The sequence below is a fragment of the Ctenopharyngodon idella genome, chromosome 1 (genome assembly GCF_019924925.1).
Source record: "Ctenopharyngodon idella isolate HZGC_01 chromosome 1, HZGC01, whole genome shotgun sequence".
Taxonomy (NCBI): Eukaryota; Metazoa; Chordata; class Actinopteri; order Cypriniformes; family Xenocyprididae; genus Ctenopharyngodon; species Ctenopharyngodon idella.
In genome coordinates this window covers 4,898,071-4,918,786 of record NC_067220.1, presented here as the reverse complement: position 1 = coordinate 4,918,786, position 20,716 = coordinate 4,898,071, and the positions used below count along the sequence as shown (strand labels likewise).

Sequence of the window (20,716 nt, the reverse complement as noted above, 5' to 3'; positions counted from 1 at the left end):
TGTTACATAATTCCCTGCCGGAGCACTTTCACCAGCTGAGGGCTACTAGTTGACCCATGGTTAACCCATACTTGTCAATCATGAGCTCGCTCGCGCTGCGCTTCTGGCCGAACTAGAGGAACGTGAGCGAGAAGAATCGAGCGTTTGAGTTCGGATCCGAACCGGAAGGCGTTTGGAGTGTGACTGACTGGATCAAACCGCGAGGATGAGGAGACTGAAGGCGGCGCGCAGCGGCTCTCTGCTCGGCCTCGTGCTGCTGCTGCTGAGCGCTGAACTCTGCGAGTCACACCGATGTGAGTAAAACGGATCACAAACTAATGAATAACGTCTCATAGAGATAAAAACATCTCTTTTACCAGACGTTTAATGTCGCAATGTGATTAAAAGCGCCGTAGCAGCAACCGTTACTTTGATGAGTCGCTTGTTGAACAGTGTTTACATTACCACAGTTTACACCATAATATAATAGTTACTTTAGTTAATGTTACTACCGTAAACTGTGGTAACTTAGTATTAGTCGCTGTCATAAAAAAAAAAATAATCCAAAATGACTTTCCGAGTCTTTAAATCAGATCTCATATACTGTGGTTTTATATCAGAAACAATAACTAGTAACTATGGTACTTGGGAGGAAACTATACCATGGTTACCATAGTAATTTTTGGTAGTACATGACATTAATATGATGACCGTCTTATAAATTGTAATGGAATGAAATCATACAGTGTTACAATGTAGCAGTGTGTACAAAAGTTACTGCAACAGTGTTGCCAATATTAATACTGTACAAAGTAACAATGTAGCAGTGCTTACAAAATTATCTTACAATGTTGATAAATTTAACAATGTTTACAAAAGTAACTATGTTGACAAAATTAACAGTATTTATGAATTAACAATGTATCAGTTTACAAAAGTAACTGTAACAGTTTTGCCAAAATTAACAGTTTTTATAACATGTAGCCATTTACAAAAGTGACTAACAATTTTGACAGCATTTATAACGTAACAATGTATCACAAATGTTTACAAAAGTAACTATGTTGACAAAATTAACAGTATTTATGAAGTAACAATGTAGCAGTGTTTACAAAATTATCTTACAATGTTGACAAAATTAACAATATTTACAGCATAACAATGTAGCAGTGTGTACAAAAGTGTCAAAATGAACCGTATTTACATAGTAACACTGTAGCAGTGTTTACAAAAGTAAATAACAATGTTGACAAAATTAACAGTATTTACGAATTAACAATGTATCAGTTTACAAAAGTAACTGTAACAGTTTTGCCAAAATGAACAGTTTTTATAACATGTAGACATTTACAAAAGTGACTAACAATTTTGACAGCATTTATAACGTAACAATGTATCATTGTTTACAAAAGTAACTATGTTGACAAAATTAACAGTATTTATGAAGTAACAATGTAGCAGTGTTTACAAAATTATCTTACAATGTTGACAAAATTAACAATATTTACAGCATAACAATGTAGCAGTGTGTACAAAAGTTACTGCAACAGTGTTGCCAATATTAATACTGTACAAAGTAACAATGTTGCAGTGTTTACAAAATTATCTTACAATGTTGATAAATTTAACAATATTTACAAAGTAACAATGTAGCAGTGTTTAAAAAAGTAACTAAGCTGACAAAATTAACAGTATTTATGAAGTAGCAGTGTAGCAGTGTTTACAAAATTATCTTACAATGTTGACAAAATTAACAATATTTACAGCATAACAATGTAGCAGTGTTTACGAAAGTGTCAAAATGAACTGTATTCACATGTAGCAGTGTTTATAAAATAACAATGTTGACAAAATTAACGGTATTTACGAATTAACAATGTATCAGTTTACAAAAGTAACTGTAACAGTTTTGCCAAAATGAACAGTTTTTATAACATGTAGCCGTGTTTACAAAAGTAACTAACAATGTTGTCAAAATGAACAGTATTTATGAAGTAGCAGTGTTTACAAAAGTAACCGTGTAACAACATTTAAAAAAGCGACAATGTAACCAGCATGATCCAGACCTCGTTCATAACTCTTTACAGAAGAGACAGTGTAAAGTGACTGAAGATGTGCGTTCTCTGAATGAATCTGTCATGAAAAGAGTGTTAAAATCATTGATCTTGTTAAAACTAGTCTTGTGTTGAGGATGTTTGTTCTGTTATGATGTTTGTTCCAGAAACGTCATTCTCTCTAGAGAGACTCCAGCAGCACGTGGGGAACAAATCCCTCTGTAACACAATGAAGGGATTTAATGGGGTTAAAGCTGACATTCATGAAGCTGACTCATTTTCTGTCATCTGTCTGGTGTGCAGTGCGGTTTATGTTTTTATCTAATGTTTGAATTCTCGTTAATATATTGCGTACATCGACATAAACCATGATTCCAATAGTAATGTACCATGGTATTTACATGTAGTGAAAGACTGATATATGTAGGCCAGCCTGATCAATCAGAAATATTGGCTGATAACGGTGCACGTGACAGAAGCTTTAGCTCGTATTTGAGCGTCTAGAGACTGTTTTGTGAAGTAATCATGAAAATGTTCTGTTTTCAGTATTTTTAAGTAAATATTGTGCACTCTCATTTGCATCACCATTGGTCATTCAAAGCCGTGGTGAATGACCAAACAATCAATATCTTCATGTGCTCTGCGTCCAGTTCTTTCACAGAATAAAGCCTCTCAGTTCCTGCAGCGGCACAGACGCGCCAACACTCTGTTCGAGGAGAGCAAGAAGGGAAACCTGGAGCGCGAGTGCATCGAGGAGCTGTGCAATAAAGAGGAGGCGCGGGAGATCTTCGAGAACAATCTAGAAACGGTGAGTTCTGCTCGTCCGATCAATACTGTGATGTTTGTGTTGTGATCCGTCACACTGTTGACTTTGACATTGACCCGTCCAGCTTGTGTTTGTGGAGGGAATGAATCACTGGATGTTTTTGCTGTGAATAATCTCATGTTCTTTTAATCTTCCAGGAATATTTCTATCCCAAGTATGTTGGTAAGTCGCCCTCGTTATTTTTGTGCAGATAAACACTTACTGTAATCCACAGCGTGTACAGTGCTGAATAAGTGATCTGTGATGTCATCAGGCTCCGCCCACCGCGGTTGCGTGTGGGGAAACACGCTCGAGTTCACGTTCCAGTGGCCGTCACACTTTAATCTGATTGCAAAAGCCTCTGTGACAGAAGCCGCTTGGACTCAGAGTCGCTCCGTTGAACACTGAACCGAACATGAGTTCAATCACAATAAACATTATGAAAACAAAATAAATACAAATGACACTGCAGGTGAACAGGGTGAAACCAACAGATATCGTCAGACTTTCAAAGCATACATTAAATGTTATGTTTTAATATGCATTATCTAATTAAATATGCACTAATTTGCATACATTTCCGTTGAACATTGGATAAAGCCAGATTCAAAACTCTAGTTTGATTTTGTTGACACATTAGAGTTAAAGAGGGGCTTCTGGATATAAATCAGAAAATACTGTCAACAAACTGATTTTCACCATGTTTTTAGGAGTAAAATGTTGTATAAATCATGATATATGAACAAATATAGATGTGAATAGAACTGTAAAGTTTGGTGTGTGAGATTTCTGACTCAAACTCACCGCCTTTAAAGAGATGGATTGAGATAAAATAAACACTTGAATGTGGGTTTTGGATGTTTTCTCACTAGTCTGAATGTTATGGAAGCAAAATAGAGCTCAAACTGAGCAGTGCATTAAAAAAACACTGGTTTTGCCTGTAGAGTCTCGCCTTAAAAGAAAAGAAGTGATGACAGAATGGCTGATCCTAAACTGATCTGGGGTGCGTTTCCCGTACGATGATGATGTAACTCGCTGACTGTTTACCAAAACCGTAGTAACATGGTCGCACCACATTGGTTCAACAATACTGCCGTTAATGACGTCACACGCAGATGGAGGAGTGATAACTTATGCTGATTAATCGATTCAAGATCTCTGAGCTCGCCATACTCCGGTCGTTTCGTTTCTGAACAAATCCGTGTTTTTGAGCGAATCAATCAGGTGAACAAACGATTCAATGGCCCATTTATAAACAGAGCCATTTAATTCCTGAATGAATCAGCTGTTTGAACAAATCGAATGAGTGAATGACTCAGTGGGCTCTATCATACACTCGGCGCAATGTGACACCAGGAGCGACGCAAGTGTTTTTTACTAGTTTCAGCCCGACGCAGTTATCATTTTTACGTCCAGCGCCACGTTGTTTAAATAGTAAATGCACTCGTGCCCATCTGTGCGCTGATCTGAAAACGAGGTGTGTTCTGGTGCATTGTTGGCGTGTTGCTATATTTTGAGGAACTGAAAACGACTGCGCCATTGACTTTAGAGCAGGTTTCAGTTGGTCAATGGTGCATTTTCAGTTCCTCAAAATAGCAACACGCCAACAATGCACCTGAACACAGGTATTTTTATTTTTTTTTGTTATTTAAAGGGTTAGTTCACCCAAAAATGAAAATTCTGTCATTAATTACTCACGCTCATGTCATTCCACACCCGTAAGACCTTTGTCAATCTTCGGAACACAAATTGAGATATTTTTGATGAAATCCGATGGCTCAGTGAGGCCTGCATAGCCAGCAATGACATTTCCTCTCTCAAGATCCATTAATGTACTAAAAGCATATTTAAATCAGTTCATGTGAGTACAGTGGTTCAATATTAATATTATAAAGCGACAAGCATATTTTTGGTGCGCCAAAAAAAACAAAATAACGACTTATTTAGTGATGGCCGATTTCAAAACACTGCTTCATGAAGCTTCGGAGCGTTATGAATCAACGTGTCGAATCCGCAGTTCGGAGCACCAAAGTCACGTGATTTCAGCAGTTTGGCGGTTTGACATGCGATCCGAATCATGATTCGACACGCTGATTAAGGCGGTAAATGTCTAAGGCCCAGTGACTTACTCATTTAGACATTTACCGCCACCTACTGGCAGTTTTAGTTTCTTATTTAGAGTATCACTTCATTCAAAAAAATAATAATTTCATATTTTGGGGATAGTTTGCCCAATAAGTAAAAATTATGTTTACTTACATTTACAAAACTGTATGACTTTCTTTCTTTTGCGGAACAAGATATTTTGAAGAAAGTTGGTAACTAAACTGTTTTGCTCTGTAAATATATCTAAATACCAATTCAGATGCAGCTTCTGAAAAACTTAAAAGTTTTTGTGTAATAAATTCTATGTTGAATCAAATTTTTCTTTCTAAAGCTACTTTTTGTGACGTCTATTTGATGCTTTTTTCATTTAACACAATAATGACTTCAAATTATCTCTTGGGGGTCATTTCTCAGTCAAATTTGATGTGCCATTAAATTGTGATTTATTAGATTAATTAATCGGCACATCATGTAATTAATTAGATAGATCCCGCAGTGTCTGGATCTGTACGACCACAACTATGTTGGTAACGACGAAACTTGCGACCATAGTTGACTGAGGGTCCGTTCACACAGAATGCATTTTTCGATTCCAATGCGCTACTTTTCCATTATTTTTCTATGTAAACACGCTAGAAGGATGTGAATGACTCGCTCATGTTTTTAAGATGCTGTGTCAAGTTAAAATAATGTCAACTTTTACACGCAGCGTCGCTCATCAATGTCAGTTCCAAAACAGTGGACCAATCAGAAGAACTCGGAGGCGGGGCAATCGTTGTGAGCTTTTGTTTACAGTAGCATGTTGGCATGGCAACTGTTTTATTTGTTCGTTATTGCAGTTATTGCATCACATCGAGACCCTCCTGTTCTGCGCTGGCCGTTTTTAAAACCATTCCTGAGCGTTTTTAGACGCAAAGAGGCGCTCTGTGTGAACGAGCCCTAATGCTTTCAGGAAACGCACCCCTGTTTGTGTGACTAAATGACTTTATCATGTTTTCTGTGTAAATGACAGTCATGTTGTTGTGGTTTAGTGTGTCTGGGCTCTCATCGCGTCGGGATCAATAATCCAAACTCCCCGAATCCAGGAATCCCACAGAACCTGCGCACCTGCGTTCAAGGTGATCCCTCACTAGTGAACACTGCTGATGGAGTGATCTGGCTGCGTTGAGTTTGAGTTTGAGCTGCTGCTGTGTTTTCAGAGATCAGTAACCAGTGTCTGCCGCTGCCGTGTTATCAGGAGGGTTACGAGCGCTGTGTGGACGGTCAGGGTTCGTACACCTGTGTGTGTAAACCGGGCTGGAGGGGTCAGCGCTGTGACCAGGGTGAGAGAGTGTTTCTACACAGATTATCTGACCTATCATTATCGATTTATTTTCTTGCATTTACAGACTTCATTTTCTCACAGATATTAATGAGTGTGAAGACCCAGAATTCCATGCGGGCTGCAACCAAATTTGTTACAACCTCCCCGGGAGCTTTGTGTGCAGCTGTGAGAAGGGCTTCTACACACACGACAACATCCACTGCATCGGTGAGCATCACTGCACAGGTCACAGGTCACAGGTCACAGGTCAGCCATGCTTTGAGTTCTAGAGGAGTGAAGTGTGCTGGACTGTTTGCTTCACGTCTGCCAGATGAGTTTGAGCTGTTCCAGGAATTCTGGGATTTTCCTGTAAAGGAGAAACATGATTCCCTTCCAGCTGTGAGGTCCGTGTTCAGGAGGAAACCGCATCGACGTGCGCTGAATGTGGCAGAATCCACTGAAAGAGTCTTAAAGGTTCATTACGTAACAGTGTTTTTAAAGTCGTAAATCATCAGACGCCGTTTCCCTTCAGCAGAAACAATGAGCCTGTGAGTTTATCTACAGGACCCACAATGCCGAGCGTGTGTGATTGTGTTGTTTGTGTTGCTGCACACACATCTACTAGTTTTGTTAGAATAATAAACTCTGAAATCACAACAGTGGAAGTCTGGGAATGATGAAAGCTCTCTAATGTTTGAGGTTTGAAACGCTAGTGAAGGACAAGCGTGTGTGATGAGCGATTCGTGAACTTCAAGCGTTTGGATCAGATGTTTTTGCTTCATTAAGGAACATGATTCAGTGTGTTCAGATGTTCAGACAGGATGTGACACGTTTGACTGATACATCAGGATCATTATCGTTAACTGAAAACTAAAGCTAAAAACATTTATGTTACTTAAAATAAACATTAACTCAAATGAAAACTTAAAACTTGTTTTATTTCGGCTTGTTGCCAAGCATTTTCATTTAAAGTTGAAATACTAAAATAACAAAAACTAAATTAATAAATACTATATAGATATAATAAAAAAAAAAAAAAACTAATAAAAATTACTAAAACTTCAACTAAAGATTAAAGTGAAACATAGAATATAAAAATATAGACATTTTAAAAATATAATAAAAATAACAAAAACAACAAATAACTTTAACAAAAAGAAAAAGTGAAAACAATTAAAAAAATAAATAAATAAAAATCACATAACAAACAAACAAAATTACTAAAACTTTAACTAAAAATTTAAGTGAAAACAGTTAAAATACAAATAAAATCTCTAATAAAAGAACTAATAAAAATCACAAAAACACAAAATTAGTAAAACTAACTAAAAATTTAAGTAAAAACATAAAATAAAAAAAAGATACATTTTTTAAAAAAGAAATAAAAATCACAAAAACAACAAATATTAAAACAAAAAATTAAAGTGAAAATATAAAAATAAAATATAGACATAAAAACTAATAAAAATCATAAAACCCAACAAAATTTGTAAAAATACGTAAAAATTAAAGTGAAAATATAAAAATAAAGAATACAGTTTTTTAAAAAATAAATCACAAAACTAACAAAATTACTAAAACTAACTAAACATTTAAGTGAAAACATAAAATAAAAAAATATATAAATTTTTTAAAAAGAAATAAAAATCACAAAAACAACAAATATTAAAACTAAAAATTAAAGTTAAAATATGAAATATAAAAGTAAAATATAGACATAAAAACTAATAAAAATCACAAAAACCCAACAAAATTAGTAAAAATTACTAAAAATTAAAGTGAAAACATAAAATATAAACATAAAAAATAGACAATTTTTAAAAAAAATTTATAAAAATAACAAAATGACTAAAACTAACTAAAAATTAAAGTGAAAACAGTTAAAATACAAATAAAATCTCACTGAAAATAAAAACTTTAATAGTGTATGAATGATACTGAAGTAACACAGGCAGTGTGTTTATGGATCTGATGGTGTGTGTGTGTGTGTGTGTCGTTGCAGATATCAATGAGTGTATCCTGTTTCCCAGTGTGTGTGTGGAACCGTCTAAATGTGTCAACGCTCTGGGGTCGTTTGAGTGCCGCTGCCCGCTGGGATACCAGTACAACAGAACCTCACGCGAGTGTGTCGGTGAGACAGTAACACACACCTTCATTCACTATCACACCATCATCATCCTCGAAACTCATATGAACGTTCTATTAATGTTCCTGGAAGAACATTTGTTCATAACTTGAGAGATGTGTGGATCTGTGTATCATGTGACTCAAGCTTTGCTTTAGGAGAAACTCTGATGTTTTATTTTGTTTTATTAGATCTGGACGAGTGTGAGCTGGACGTGTGCGGCGGCGAGTGTGTGAACACCATCGGCAGCTTCTCGTGTCACTGCGACGGACGGATGGGTGTGAAGCTGGCGGAGGACGGGCACCTCTGTGAGAAGATCCCGCAGTGTCTGGATCTGTACGACCACAAGCACGAGGAGATGCTGTATCTGGGAGAGCAGTTCTCCGGATTACCCGTCATTTACCTGCGCTTCCGTCTGCAGGCCGACACCAGGTACGACTGTCGCCGGGATCATGACACGATCTGAGCAGGGTTAACTGCTGGTGTGTGTTTTCCTGATGACATCGAATGTTTACATTGACTTCCTGAGCATCATTTTCTGTTATTTATTCTGAGAAAAAGACGAGAAACTGATCCCTCGTGAGTATTCCGGTGTTGTTATCGCCAACTACTGGAAAACATTTTTCACGCAGGTTTGCAGCTGAATTTGATTTCCGCACGTTTGATCCGGAGGGAGTGATTCTGTACGCAGAGTCTTCGCCGGACTCGTGGTTCATGCTGGGTTTACGGAGCGGCCGCATCGAGGTCCAGTTCAAGAACGAACACTCCGTGAAAATGACCAGCGGAGGAAAAGCCATCAATGACGGACAGTGGCACGTGGTGCGTTCATGACACACTGATCATAGATTATATACAGGACATCATCATCAGGGTTCTGCTGTCTGATTTACTGTCTGAACTTTCACATTATTCTGCACAAACATTCCCTTTCCTTCAGGAAACGCTCATTTCGATTAACGATTATTATCGGCCAATTATTTTGTCAATTAATCGGATACAAACAGGTGCATTTTGAAATGTTTTAACTAATCTAGGTTCTGTGACTAACGATTATTTTGGTAATTGAGTGATCGGTTGATTATTTTGGTGATTAATCTGATTTTTTTGCAGTAATTAAAATAGACCTAAGTCGAACAATGACCTTTAAAATGACTTAAAATACATATATAATAACAGTGAGGCAATAATAATTGGTTCACATAAAGTATCAAAAGCAAGTAATCATATGGTGTTATTGAACAACTGTTAAAATACATAATGTAATATACTATGAACATAATCAGCTTATGTACATTACATATTTTAACAAATGCCTGCAGAGGGCGCCAACAGCCTGATGATTGTTGTTGTTACACTTTACAGCATGATCAAATCCTTGTTTAATATTGGCAAAACAACATGTAATTCAAATGTCCCCTTATTCTTTAATATTTGGCCACTTCTTAACAATAGAAATGCTTAACAATAAAAAAACATGTACATCAAAACATGCAAACTCAGAGCGAGGGGTTAAACTTTTAGTTTGAAATCATGATGAACAACAGTTCACATATTTAGAAACACACTGATATATTCTCATGTGTTGGTGTCGGTTTATAAATGATTAACGAACGTTATAAGCAACCCAAACTCACAGCATATTCAGAGATGGAGTTTGTTAGCCGAGCTGCTGAGACGCTGTCATGTTTTGTCATGTTTTGTCACACCCCTAATAAAAAATGATACATACACTAATTATAACAATAGTGTATGTACATAGTCAGGTGATGTTTGTTCTGTATGGTTCTGTAGATCTCGGTGGAGGAGCTGATGGGAAGCGTCAGTGTGAAGATCAGTAAAGAGGCCGTCATGAGCATCAACAGTCCTGAGCGTCTCTTCACACCCGTCAACGACAAACTGGAGACGAAGGTTTACATCGCCGGTCTGCCCAACCGCAACGAGAGCCTCATCAAACCGGCAAGTGTCAGAGCTGTGTAATTACACATTAATGCATTCCATTCACAAACTTCAAAAATCAAAAGGAAAATTTTTTCATCTAACTTATAATAACAAATTATAATTGCGCTTTACTAATGGAATTTATGATTATAAATAATTTTTTTGCGTTGCATTAATAAGGGTTTGCTCAGGATTTAGTGAAAAATGTGATTCATTGACGTGAAAATAATACAAAAAATGTGTAACTCTTTACTTAAAGCCTTTAACGCATTAGTATTCATAATGTACATCATAATGCATTATATTTATCTTTATTATAAAAAATGGTAACCAAACTTAAAATGCTTTTATAATATTTGCAGATTCCTTGTTACATCTGAAATTGGTTGTTTGTCGTGTGTTTTAAAGTATTATATGTTCTAAAAATGTGTTCAATGAAGAATTATGATGTATTATAACTGTGGTTACAATTATTCATGAGATCATATAATGCATTATAAGGTGTGTAATTAATCCATTAAAAATACTTTCATAATGCATTATATATGAGGGCTTTAATAAAGTGTTACCGAATACACTTTACATTGACATTTGTTGATTTAGCAGATGCTTTTTTCCACAGTGACTTACAAATGAGTAATACAACAAGCGATTCGTCTTAAAGCGGCAAAGAGAATATAATTTCTTGTTTGTTTATCATGATTTCTGTGGTGAAATATGACTTGGACAAGTTCCTGATAGGTCTTGTGGTGTTGATGTGGCCGTTGTGCGTGTGATAGTGTTTTGTTTATCGTTGTTTGTGTGGATGTGGATCAGATCAACCCGAGGCTGGACGGCTGCATCCGCGGCTGGAATCTGATGAATCAGGGCGGGTCTGGAGTGAAGGAGGTGATTCACGAGAAGGAGAGCAAGCACTGTTACGTGTATGTGGAGAAGGGCTCGTTCTTCAGCGGTGGAGGTCAGGCGCTCTTCAACATCAACTACAGTGAGTTCACACTCAATCTGATCTGTTACCGGAACATCCCGAGCTAAATACAGTCTCATGCATCTGAAGCACGTCCATTTTCAGTTTGAACTCGGCTCATATTTTAGTAAGAGCGCTTCGCATCAGTCAAGTCAGCTTTATTTCTACAGCTATTTATACAATACAGATTGATTCGAAGCAGCTTCACAGTAATGAAACAAATTCTATGTTGATTCTATTCAGTTCAATAATAGTTTCAGTGTTGCAAAGTTCATCAATTATAAAACAAATTCAATTCAGTTCAATGTTGATCCAATTCAGTTCAATAACGTTTTCAATGTTGCAAAATTCATTAATTATGAAATGAATTCAATTCAGTTCAATTTTGATTCAGTTCAGTTTGATAACTGTTTCAGTGTTGCAAAATTCATCAATTATGCAACATTCGATTTTGATTCAGTTCAGTTTGATAACTTTCAGTGTTGTAGAACAAATTCAGTTCAATGTTGATTCAATTTAGTTCAATAACACCTTCAATGTTGCAAATTTCATCAATTATGAAACATTCAATTTTGATTCAGTTCAGTTTGATAACTTTCAGTGTTGTAAAACAAATTCACTTCAGTTCAGTGTTGAAAAAAGTCAATGTTGCAAAATTCATCAATTATGAAATGAATTCAGTTCCATTCAATGTTGATTCAATCCATTTTAATAATGGTTTTGATGTTGCAAATTTCATCAATTATGAAGCATTCAATTCAGTTCAATCTTGATTCAGTTCAGTTTGATAACTTTCAGTGTTGCAAAACAAATTCAATTCAGTTCAGTGTTGATTCAAATCAGTTAAAGAACTAGTTCAATGTTGCAAAATTCATCACTTATGAAACAAATTCAGTTCCTTTTAATGTTGATTCAGTTCAATAACAGTGTCAGTGTTGCAGTTCATCAATTATGAAATGAACTGAATTCAGTTCAGTGTTGATTCAAATCAGTTTAAGAACTGGTTCGGTGTTGCAAAATCTATCAATTATGAAACAAATTGAATTCAAATCAGTTCAAGAACTGGTTCACTGTTGCAAAGTTAATCAATTATGAAACTAATTCAGTTCAGTGTTGATTCAATTCAGTTTAAAAACTGTCAATGTTGCAAAATTCATCAGTTATGAAACATTTCAATGTTTCAATGATCAAAAATGCAATAATTATGAAACAAATTCAAGTCAACCGTAAAGCAGCTCTACAGAAGACTATAGTGTCATTTATTCAGCTCAGTTCGATTCAGTGTTGATTCAGTTCAGTTCAACAACTGTATAAAGTTAATCAATTATGAAACAGATTCAAAGGCAGCTCTACAGAAGACAACAGTCTCATCCATTGAAGTACTCACATGAATTATTAAATTAATAAAGTTGTGACTCTGTTCTTGACGTCACAGGCAGAAGCGGACAGTGGAAGGTGGATGTCGTGATGAGCATACGTCCGTCCAGCACCACCGGTGTATTATTCGCCCTGGTTACCAACAACACGGTCCCTCTGTCCGTTGCCGTGGTAACACGGGAAACCGATGATGCGGTAAGCTGCTCCGCTGACATCACGTCCTGTTGAAGTCTCCAGCACATGCTATACATGCTCTCTTGTGTTCCAGGACCTGCAGGTGTTCGTGGACGGCGTCTGCGTGGCGACGCTGCAGTCTCTGATGTTGTGTTATCCGGATCGGATGGTGGTGGAGATGAGAGCGTCAGCCGATGGACTCCACATCACAGCGAACTCCTCGAACGTGACCTACAGCGACCCGGAGACCCTGAGCGAGGCTTTAGCTAAACTCGACCGCGCCATGCAGGGACCCGTCGACACTTACATAGGAGGACTTCCAGGTCAGTGAGCTTCTTTACTTCATTTTTAACCCGACTGAGCAGATTTCTGTTTATAAAGATAACTTGCCAATAGATGCTCACTAATATATTGATAAATCCATGCTTTTCCATGGTGCTTGCAACACCAAGGTCATGGATTTGATTCCTGCAAGTTGACCCTGGAAAGCTTGATTGCTAAAAAAGGAGCGTTTCTGTCCGAGCGATATTTTGGAAAAAATATTAGACCATTCACAGCATTTGACAGCAATCATAAACGTTAGTCTGACAATCCTCAAATCTGATTTCTCATGTCATGACCCCTTTAAAATGAAAACCAGAAAATCTTGAAAACCAATTAAGAGTATTAATAAAACCTATAATAGTATCTCAGTCATACTGAAATAACACTGGTCTCTAATCTTCAGGCTTCAGAACTGGTAAAGTTAATGTCAGCATCTCTGCAGATTCGCTCTGATGCCAACACTCCTTCAGTTCCTGACGTCTAATCGTCTTAATCTTGACTTTAAATCAATACATTTATCAATAATGGTGTCTTATAATGGTTTTAAAGCGCTAACATCAGACTGTACGTCCATTCTGAACATCAGGTGAAGATGAGGTTGGTAAATCCAGTCGAATGTCTGTCAGTTGCAGAATTCTTCTCTATTGTGTCGTATATCCGAGTGAAACGCTTCTCAAACAAGAACAAATGTAGGGCGGGGCTTGATTTTGTCTGTGGGGAATTGATTGGATGGTTGTGGTTTGCTATTGGTGGATCTCATGTGAGTGACAGGTTGCCCCGCCCTCATCATCAGAGAAGAGAAGAGATGCTGCAAGAGGGAGGAGAAGATATTCTGATTCAAGATTATGAATTTAACACCATAATGATGTGCACCGATAAATCATTCATATTTTCTCTGTATGTGTGCAGATCTCCCACTGTCCATCACTCCCATCTCAGCGTTCTACCACGGCTGTCTGGAGATCCGTGTGGACGGACAGCAGCTGGACTTCGACGAGGCTGTTAGTAAAGACAACAGCATCAAGTCTCACTCCTGCCCTCCTGTTGATGCCCCGGACACGTCGTCCAGCGAATCCCAGCTGCAGTAGACAGGAAGTGACATCACAGGAGACACGTGACACGCTGCCTTGGTCTAAAGTTCCCATCAGACATGAAATCCGCCCTGGTTCTGGGTTCAACAGGGACGGAGAAAGCATGATGTTTCTTTTGTTTTAAATGAGTGTTTTAATTGATCCTAACCTGTGAAATTGTGAAAGAGCCTCTATTTAAACATGTGACAGACTTTCATCCTGATGGTTTTAGTATTTTTATTCCTGACGTGTCCGTTGTGTCTGTCGTTAATCAGGTTTTTTCTCTCAGTATAGAGCCGTCAGTTTTTATCTTGTATATAACACTAATTTTAATTTGATGTGAATATGTTTAGGTGGATACTGAACACTAGTGCCGCATTAATGCAAAAATTCAATAAATAAAAGAAGAAAATGAAATGCAGCATGTTGTTTGTGTCGTTGTCATCATGGAATTCAAATCTCATCTTAAGAAGTAAAATCCTGATTAGAACATGAATTAAAATGTTTAATTAACTCTAAGGTCCCATTAGTTATTGGATTAGCAATGAGCAATACATTTGTTCCAGTATTTATTCATCTTTGTTAATGTTACTTAATAAAAATACAACTGTTCATTGTTAGTTCATGTTCGCTCAGGTCCATTAAATAATATTAACGATACAATTTTAATAATGTATTAGTAAATGTTGACATTTACATTAACTAGGATTAATAAATTCTTTAGAAGTATTTTCAATTTTAGCTTGTGTTAACAGTAATGTAGTTAACAAATAAAACCTTATTGTAAAGTATTACTACATTTACGTTTTTCTCAAGGGAATGCAAACATTTGTGAGAACGAAAAATCATTGAAATATTATTTTTCCTCTCATCTCATATTTTTCACATCACCATGTCACTTAAGGGGCTCCGTTGGTAAGCTTATTATAAGCGTTTATATTTTAGACCTGTCGGGGTGGTTTTCGCGGGAAATTGCTTACATACATCACTCGCCCGTGCGTGTCTCGTCATATCCGTAAATAGAGAAAAGTTGCTCCGCCTTCTTTGGCTTGACTTTTATGGCGAGAACTGAGGGATTTGAAATGTTGTAAAAGCGACTCGGAGATTATGGTGTTTTTATTACTCAACAGGTGAGTGTTTTATTGAACAGATAAATCGCCATTATGTAGTTCACTGTAAAGCATTATCTCTTGTGAAGGGTCAGTTCTTTGTGGTTGTTGTAGCTGTGCTGGAATTTATTTTCTAAGTACAGTGTCTATTAATGGGGTAAAACTACAGTAACGTTCAGCTAGTCAGCTTGAGATTCATCCGCACAGTCATGCAGAGCCGAAGCACAACCAAAACAATGTTCTTCCGCGAAATGCATGCATTTTTATTTTTTAATCACTAGAGAGACATTTGCATTTGCGTAGCTTTTTTTTTGTGAGTGTAATCTTTATATGTTACACTTTAAAAAAAATGCTTGTCAAGAAATAAGCTCTAAAGTCCTGGAAATTAATTTCCCTGAAGGTCTGGAAGCTGCTGTTATTAATAGAAAGTGCTCTACTTTTGACTCCCTTTTTTGTGTAGTTTAAAGGCACATGAATGTTTCCATATGACAATAACTGGACACTGGATCTTCATCTCTGTGAAGCTGAAATGAGATATACAGTGTGTTTTACAGATGGACACTGTGACCTGACCTCAATGTTGCATAAAATAACAGATGGGAAACGGGAGGGAGGAAGAGAATGAAAACACTGGGTCAGAAAAACAAGAGGAGAGCGAGCGAGGTAAACACTGAGAAAACAGCTGCAGGAGGAAGAATGTAACCTCACATCAGAGTCAGATCAACAAACAGCTGTGACAGAGTGTAGGTCTGTCCAGTTGAAATAATACTAACAATATCAAAGTTATTCTTATGTTTACTTGATAAAAATAAAAAGTAAAGATTTCACAGCGGAAAGACACGAGCTGAAGGACGACGTTTGTATAACTATACTAAAAGACTTTTACTTGATAAAAAGTCCAAACTATCAATCAGATGTCAACACTGATGTTATTAATAGATAACTGGAACAGTTGAAAAAATGAAACTTGTGTCATCATTGATTCATGTCATTCCCCCCACGTGATTTTCTGTATTCTGTGGAACTCTGCAGAGGTTTCACTGGAAGTCTGTCGCAGCTCTCAAATGTGTCGCAATCAGTTCCACTTAGAAATAATATGTATCTGCTGTGATATTCATGCTGACGTGTGCCAGCGAGGAGGCCGCCAAACACTGAGCAAACAAAGAGCATGATGGGAAACAACTTGAAATGGCTTTTAACCTGCTTGTGATTGTGCATTCGGTGTAGACAGACATTAATTCATGTTCCTCATAATCTTGAATCAGAATATCTTCTCCTCCCTCTTGCAGCATCTCTTCTCTTCTCTGATGATGAGGGCGGGGCAACCTGTCACTCACATGAGATCCACCAATAGCAAACCACAACCATCCAATCAATTCCCCACAGACAAAATCAAGCCCCGCCCTACATTTGTTCTTGTTTGAGAAGCATTTCACTCAGATATACGACACAATAGAGAAGAAAAGACGACATTTAACCCAGTGGTTGGGTTAAATTTTTTATTTAAATGTTAAAACTACCCATTCACTGGGTTAAAACACCCATTCACTGGGTTAAAACTACCCATTTGCTGGGTTAAAACTACCCATTCTCTGGGTTAAAAACTACCCATTCGCTGGGTTAAAACTACCCATTCACTGGGTTAAAAACTACCCATTCACTGGGTTAAAAACTACCCATTCACTGGGTTAAAAACTACCCATTCTCTGGGTTAAAACACCCATTCACTGGGTTAAAAACTACCCATTCGCTGGGTTAAAACACCCATGCAGTGGGTTAAAACACCCATTCGCTGGGTTAAAACACCCATTCACTGGGTTAAAAACTACCCATTCACTGGGTTAAAACTACCCATTCGCTGGGTTAAAACTACCCATTCTCTGGGTTAAAAACTACCCATTCGCTGGGTTAAAACTACCCATTCACTGGGTTAAAAACTACCCATTCACTGGGTTAAAAACTACCAATTCGCTGGGTTAAAACACCCCTTTGCTGGGTTAAAAAAAAACACCCGTTCGCTGGGTTAAAACACCCATTAGCTGGGTTAAAACAACCCAATCGCTGGGTTAAAACAACCCAGTCGCTGGGTTAAAACACCAGCATTGTTTAGAGTGTTGGATAATGCAGAGCAGCGTGAACATTCTAATGAGTGTCTCCTTTTGTGTTTGAAGGACATGATGAGGACAGAATGCTAATTTATTTTGGGTGAACCAAACCTTTAAAGGGTTATTTTCTCTGTGCTAGTGTAGTTTGTACTGCAGTGATCTGCTCTTGCAGAGGAAAATTCTGCATCGGGAACTCCCTGCGCGTGCTGCAACTTTCACCAATAAACCGTCGAATCTGCCGCTCACGTTTGTGGAGAGAGAGAGAGAGAGAGAGAGAGAAACAGAGGAGCCAAAATACAGAGAGTGCACAAGAGAGAAAGAGAGAGAGGCTGAATGCGCTGCAGAGACGCTCGTGTTCGGGGTTGAATGTGGCGGTTCAGTGCAGGATTCTGATCCAGAACGAGCGAAAGTTTGCCGCAGAATGAACATGAGAGAGTTCGTGTCGAGCTGCTGCTTCGTCCTGCTGTGCATCGGCTGCTCCTCGCAATGTAAGTACACGAAACAAGCCGCTATTCCTGCGTAGTGCAGCAGCGCAAACTTGTCCCGGGCGCAGAAGTTGAGAGTCTCTGCTGTTTTCAGTGTCCGTGTCGCCGAAGCAGGCGAACGAGTTTCTCCGCAGACACCGGAGGGCGAACCAGGTGTTCGAGGAGACCAAGCAGGGTCACCTGGAGAGGGAGTGTGTGGAGGAGAGATGCACTAAAGAGGAGGCGAGAGAAGTGTTCGAGAATGACCCTGAGACGGTAAGAGAGTCCGCCGCATACGAGCTAACGACCGATTAATCGGGTTAGTGCACGCGCTGATGATTTATCGGTAAATACTTATCGACCTCTAATGATTCTGTGCCGCTCCCTAGTTAGTGTGCACTATGTAGGGCTGCAGTGGTCCATTTGACAGGGCGCCTGTCACTTTTATAGAGCATCTGTCTTATTATCGGTGAAATATAATATATTTATTGAATATTCGTATTGAACATAATGTAATTATAGTGCTAAATCTGTGAAAATATGTGTATATATATATATATATATATAAACCAAACCCTAATTCTAACCATAACTCTATAGTATTAAGTACTCAGTACTCAATGTTTAATTACAGTGTAACTAGAACACCTTAAAATGAAATGTAACCTAAGTGTGAAATATAATAAATCAGAAGTTCTCATGCTGCATTGATGCTATTATTACCGTCATATTTTCCCATGAGGCTGTGCGCTGCACCTGATTTCACATCGATAACCCCGCATGAATATGATTCCTCATACACAGACTGTTCTCCTCTGGGAGCTGATATGCAAATGAGCCTGTCACTGGCACTTCTGATTGGTCCCTGAGGGGCGTGTCACTGTGTTGTTGACTGAATGTTGAGCCTGGAATGTGTTTTTGATACAGAATGAATTCCAGTCTGGCGGCGCGTGTCTGACACGTCATTCGCTGAGTAGATTTAATCCTTTTCGGCCTGTAAATAAGGATCAGGGTATTCATCTTGTGGATTTGGGAATGTTTGGGAAGCGTGAAAGATTATGATGACATCATCAGTGCCTTAATACTTTCTATTATTAGCTTGACGATGAGAAATTCTGGAATCAACTTTATTTAATTGTCGGAGTGCCAGTGACTGTCAGTGTTGCAAAATTTGTAAAGCAGAAGACAATAGTGTCATTATTCAGCTCAGCTCAAGGTTTGCAGTCAAATCAATAATATTACTAGATATTAAGTGTCTTTTAAGAAAGGTGAATCAAGTTGATGTGAAGTGATGCGGGTCACTGTCCGTGAGGATTGCGTGCCCCTTTCTCCTGGCCGTGTCAGAGACATTGGATTTCCAGTCCCTGAATGCATTATTCACAGGCAGCGTGTGCGACCGGCTTCTCTGACGCTGCAGATTTCTCACTGCAGTGTGTGTGAGTGAGTCAGCAAGCCGGTTCCCAGCTGAAGTTTGACTTTAATGCATAGAGGACTCGACATCGATTATCTCAGAACTCGTGTGAGGACGTCAGTGGTCATCAGAGTCACACGTCTAATCATTTGCTCTCATTAATGCTGCTGTATTAAATGCTGCAGGGATATTAATGTATATAAACAATGATAGAGGGAGACTGAAGTCATCTGTGTAGATTTACTCCACCCATACCTCTGCAGAGAGAGAGAGAGAGAGTGTGTGTGTGTGTGTGTGTCTGTCCTTTCATACCAACTCAGAAACATGAGACAGGACTCATTATCCACCCTGATGTAAGACAAAATATGAGCTCAACATGTCAGGACAGGATCACAGACGCTGTGTCTTCAAATCTAACATTCATTCATTAACAAAAATCCTGTTCATAATAATGAATCATTTCTCTTTTATAGGATTATTTCTACCCCAAGTATCAGGGTGAGTCTCCCTCTTCTCTCTGTGTTTTTAAATGAAGGTTGGAATCATTTAAAGGATTAGTTCACTTCAGAATGAAAATTTCCTGATAATTTACTCACCCCCATGTCATCCAAGATGTTCATGTCTTTCTTTCTTCAGTGGAAAAGAAATGAAGGTTAGGGGAAAATATGACTGGGACCTTTCCAACGTGATTACGTAATGCGTGGAGCATCACAGAGCAGTGCAAGACGAGCATTTGTGGTTAAAAAGTATATAATTTTTATTTCTTTAGAAAATGTCCGATGGTTTCTCTAGATAAGACTCTTATTCCTCGTCTGGGATCATGTAGAGCTCTTTGAAGCTGCACTGAAACTGACATTTGGACCTTCAACCCGTTGAACCCCAGTGAAGTCCACTATATGGAGAAAAATCCTGGAATGTTTTCCTCAAAAACCTTCATTTCTTTTCCACTGAAAAAAGACATCTTGGATGACATGGGGGTGAGTAAATTAACAGGATATTTTCATTCTGAAGTGAGCTAATCCTTTAATATAATGTGAGTTGATTGTTTGCTGAATCTGCTGATCCTGATGAAGATGTTTGATTCTCTTTAATAATAAAGCTTGTTTGGACAAATTTGGAGGCTCTGATAAGAAGAAATCGGATCTCATCACCTGCGTCCACAGTGAGTGTCTCTATCTGTCTGTCTGTCTATCTTGTGCAGTGCTGCAGTGCGTTTGAAGCAGTCGTCTTGCTCTCCTCTAGAGTTATTTATATCTTCATGAAAGGGCTCATGGGTAGTTTGCTCTTGCATCTGAACGTCTCTCTCCTCTCGTTATCATCCTGTCGCCCAACATCTCAGTAAATCAAGCTAATGTGAAGGTCTGAGGTGTGTGTGAATGAGTGGGCGTGTGTGTGACGATGTTCGCTG

The 20,716-nt window shown here is 38.1% G+C and overlaps 2 protein-coding genes across 2 annotated transcripts in view; both read left to right on the top strand.

Moving 5' to 3' along the window:
* Positions 1-28: 28 nt before the first annotated feature.
* Positions 29-14,640, top strand: pros1 (protein S). The gene is made up of 14 exons (XM_051903367.1): positions 29-293; positions 2,684-2,841; positions 2,997-3,021; positions 5,976-6,062; positions 6,144-6,266; positions 6,350-6,475; positions 8,250-8,378; positions 8,564-8,804; positions 9,005-9,191; positions 10,164-10,328; positions 11,127-11,295; positions 12,710-12,846; positions 12,920-13,148; positions 14,059-14,640. The coding sequence occupies exons 1-14, from the start codon at positions 206-208 to the stop codon at positions 14,235-14,237; spliced, it is 2,043 nt and encodes a 680-aa protein (XP_051759327.1). The 5' UTR covers positions 29-205; the 3' UTR covers positions 14,238-14,640.
* A 3,034-nt stretch (positions 14,641-17,674) lies between these two features.
* The window catches only part of gas6 (growth arrest-specific 6), a 12,339-nt gene continuing 9,297 nt past the window's right edge, over positions 17,675-20,716 (top strand). Inside the window, exons 1-4 of the mRNA XM_051903383.1 lie at positions 17,675-17,921; positions 18,013-18,173; positions 19,782-19,806; positions 20,408-20,470. Of these exons, the coding sequence (XP_051759343.1) occupies positions 17,855-17,921; positions 18,013-18,173; positions 19,782-19,806; positions 20,408-20,470 (316 nt within the window). The 5' untranslated portion in view covers positions 17,675-17,854. The remainder of the gene's footprint in view (positions 17,922-18,012; positions 18,174-19,781; positions 19,807-20,407; positions 20,471-20,716) is intronic.

Bases quoted from the DNA above. Each gene is read 5' to 3' on its own strand.
- pros1 (XM_051903367.1), top strand. From the start codon at position 206: ATGAGGAGACTGAAGGCGGCGCGCAGCGGCTCTCTGCTCGGCCTCGTG. The intron at 3,022-5,975 runs GTAAGTCGCCCT...GTTGTGGTTTAG, and splicing joins TTTCTATCCCAAGTATGTTG to TGTGTCTGGGCTCTCATCGC. The intron at 8,379-8,563 runs GTGAGACAGTAA...TTGTTTTATTAG, and splicing joins AACCTCACGCGAGTGTGTCG to ATCTGGACGAGTGTGAGCTG.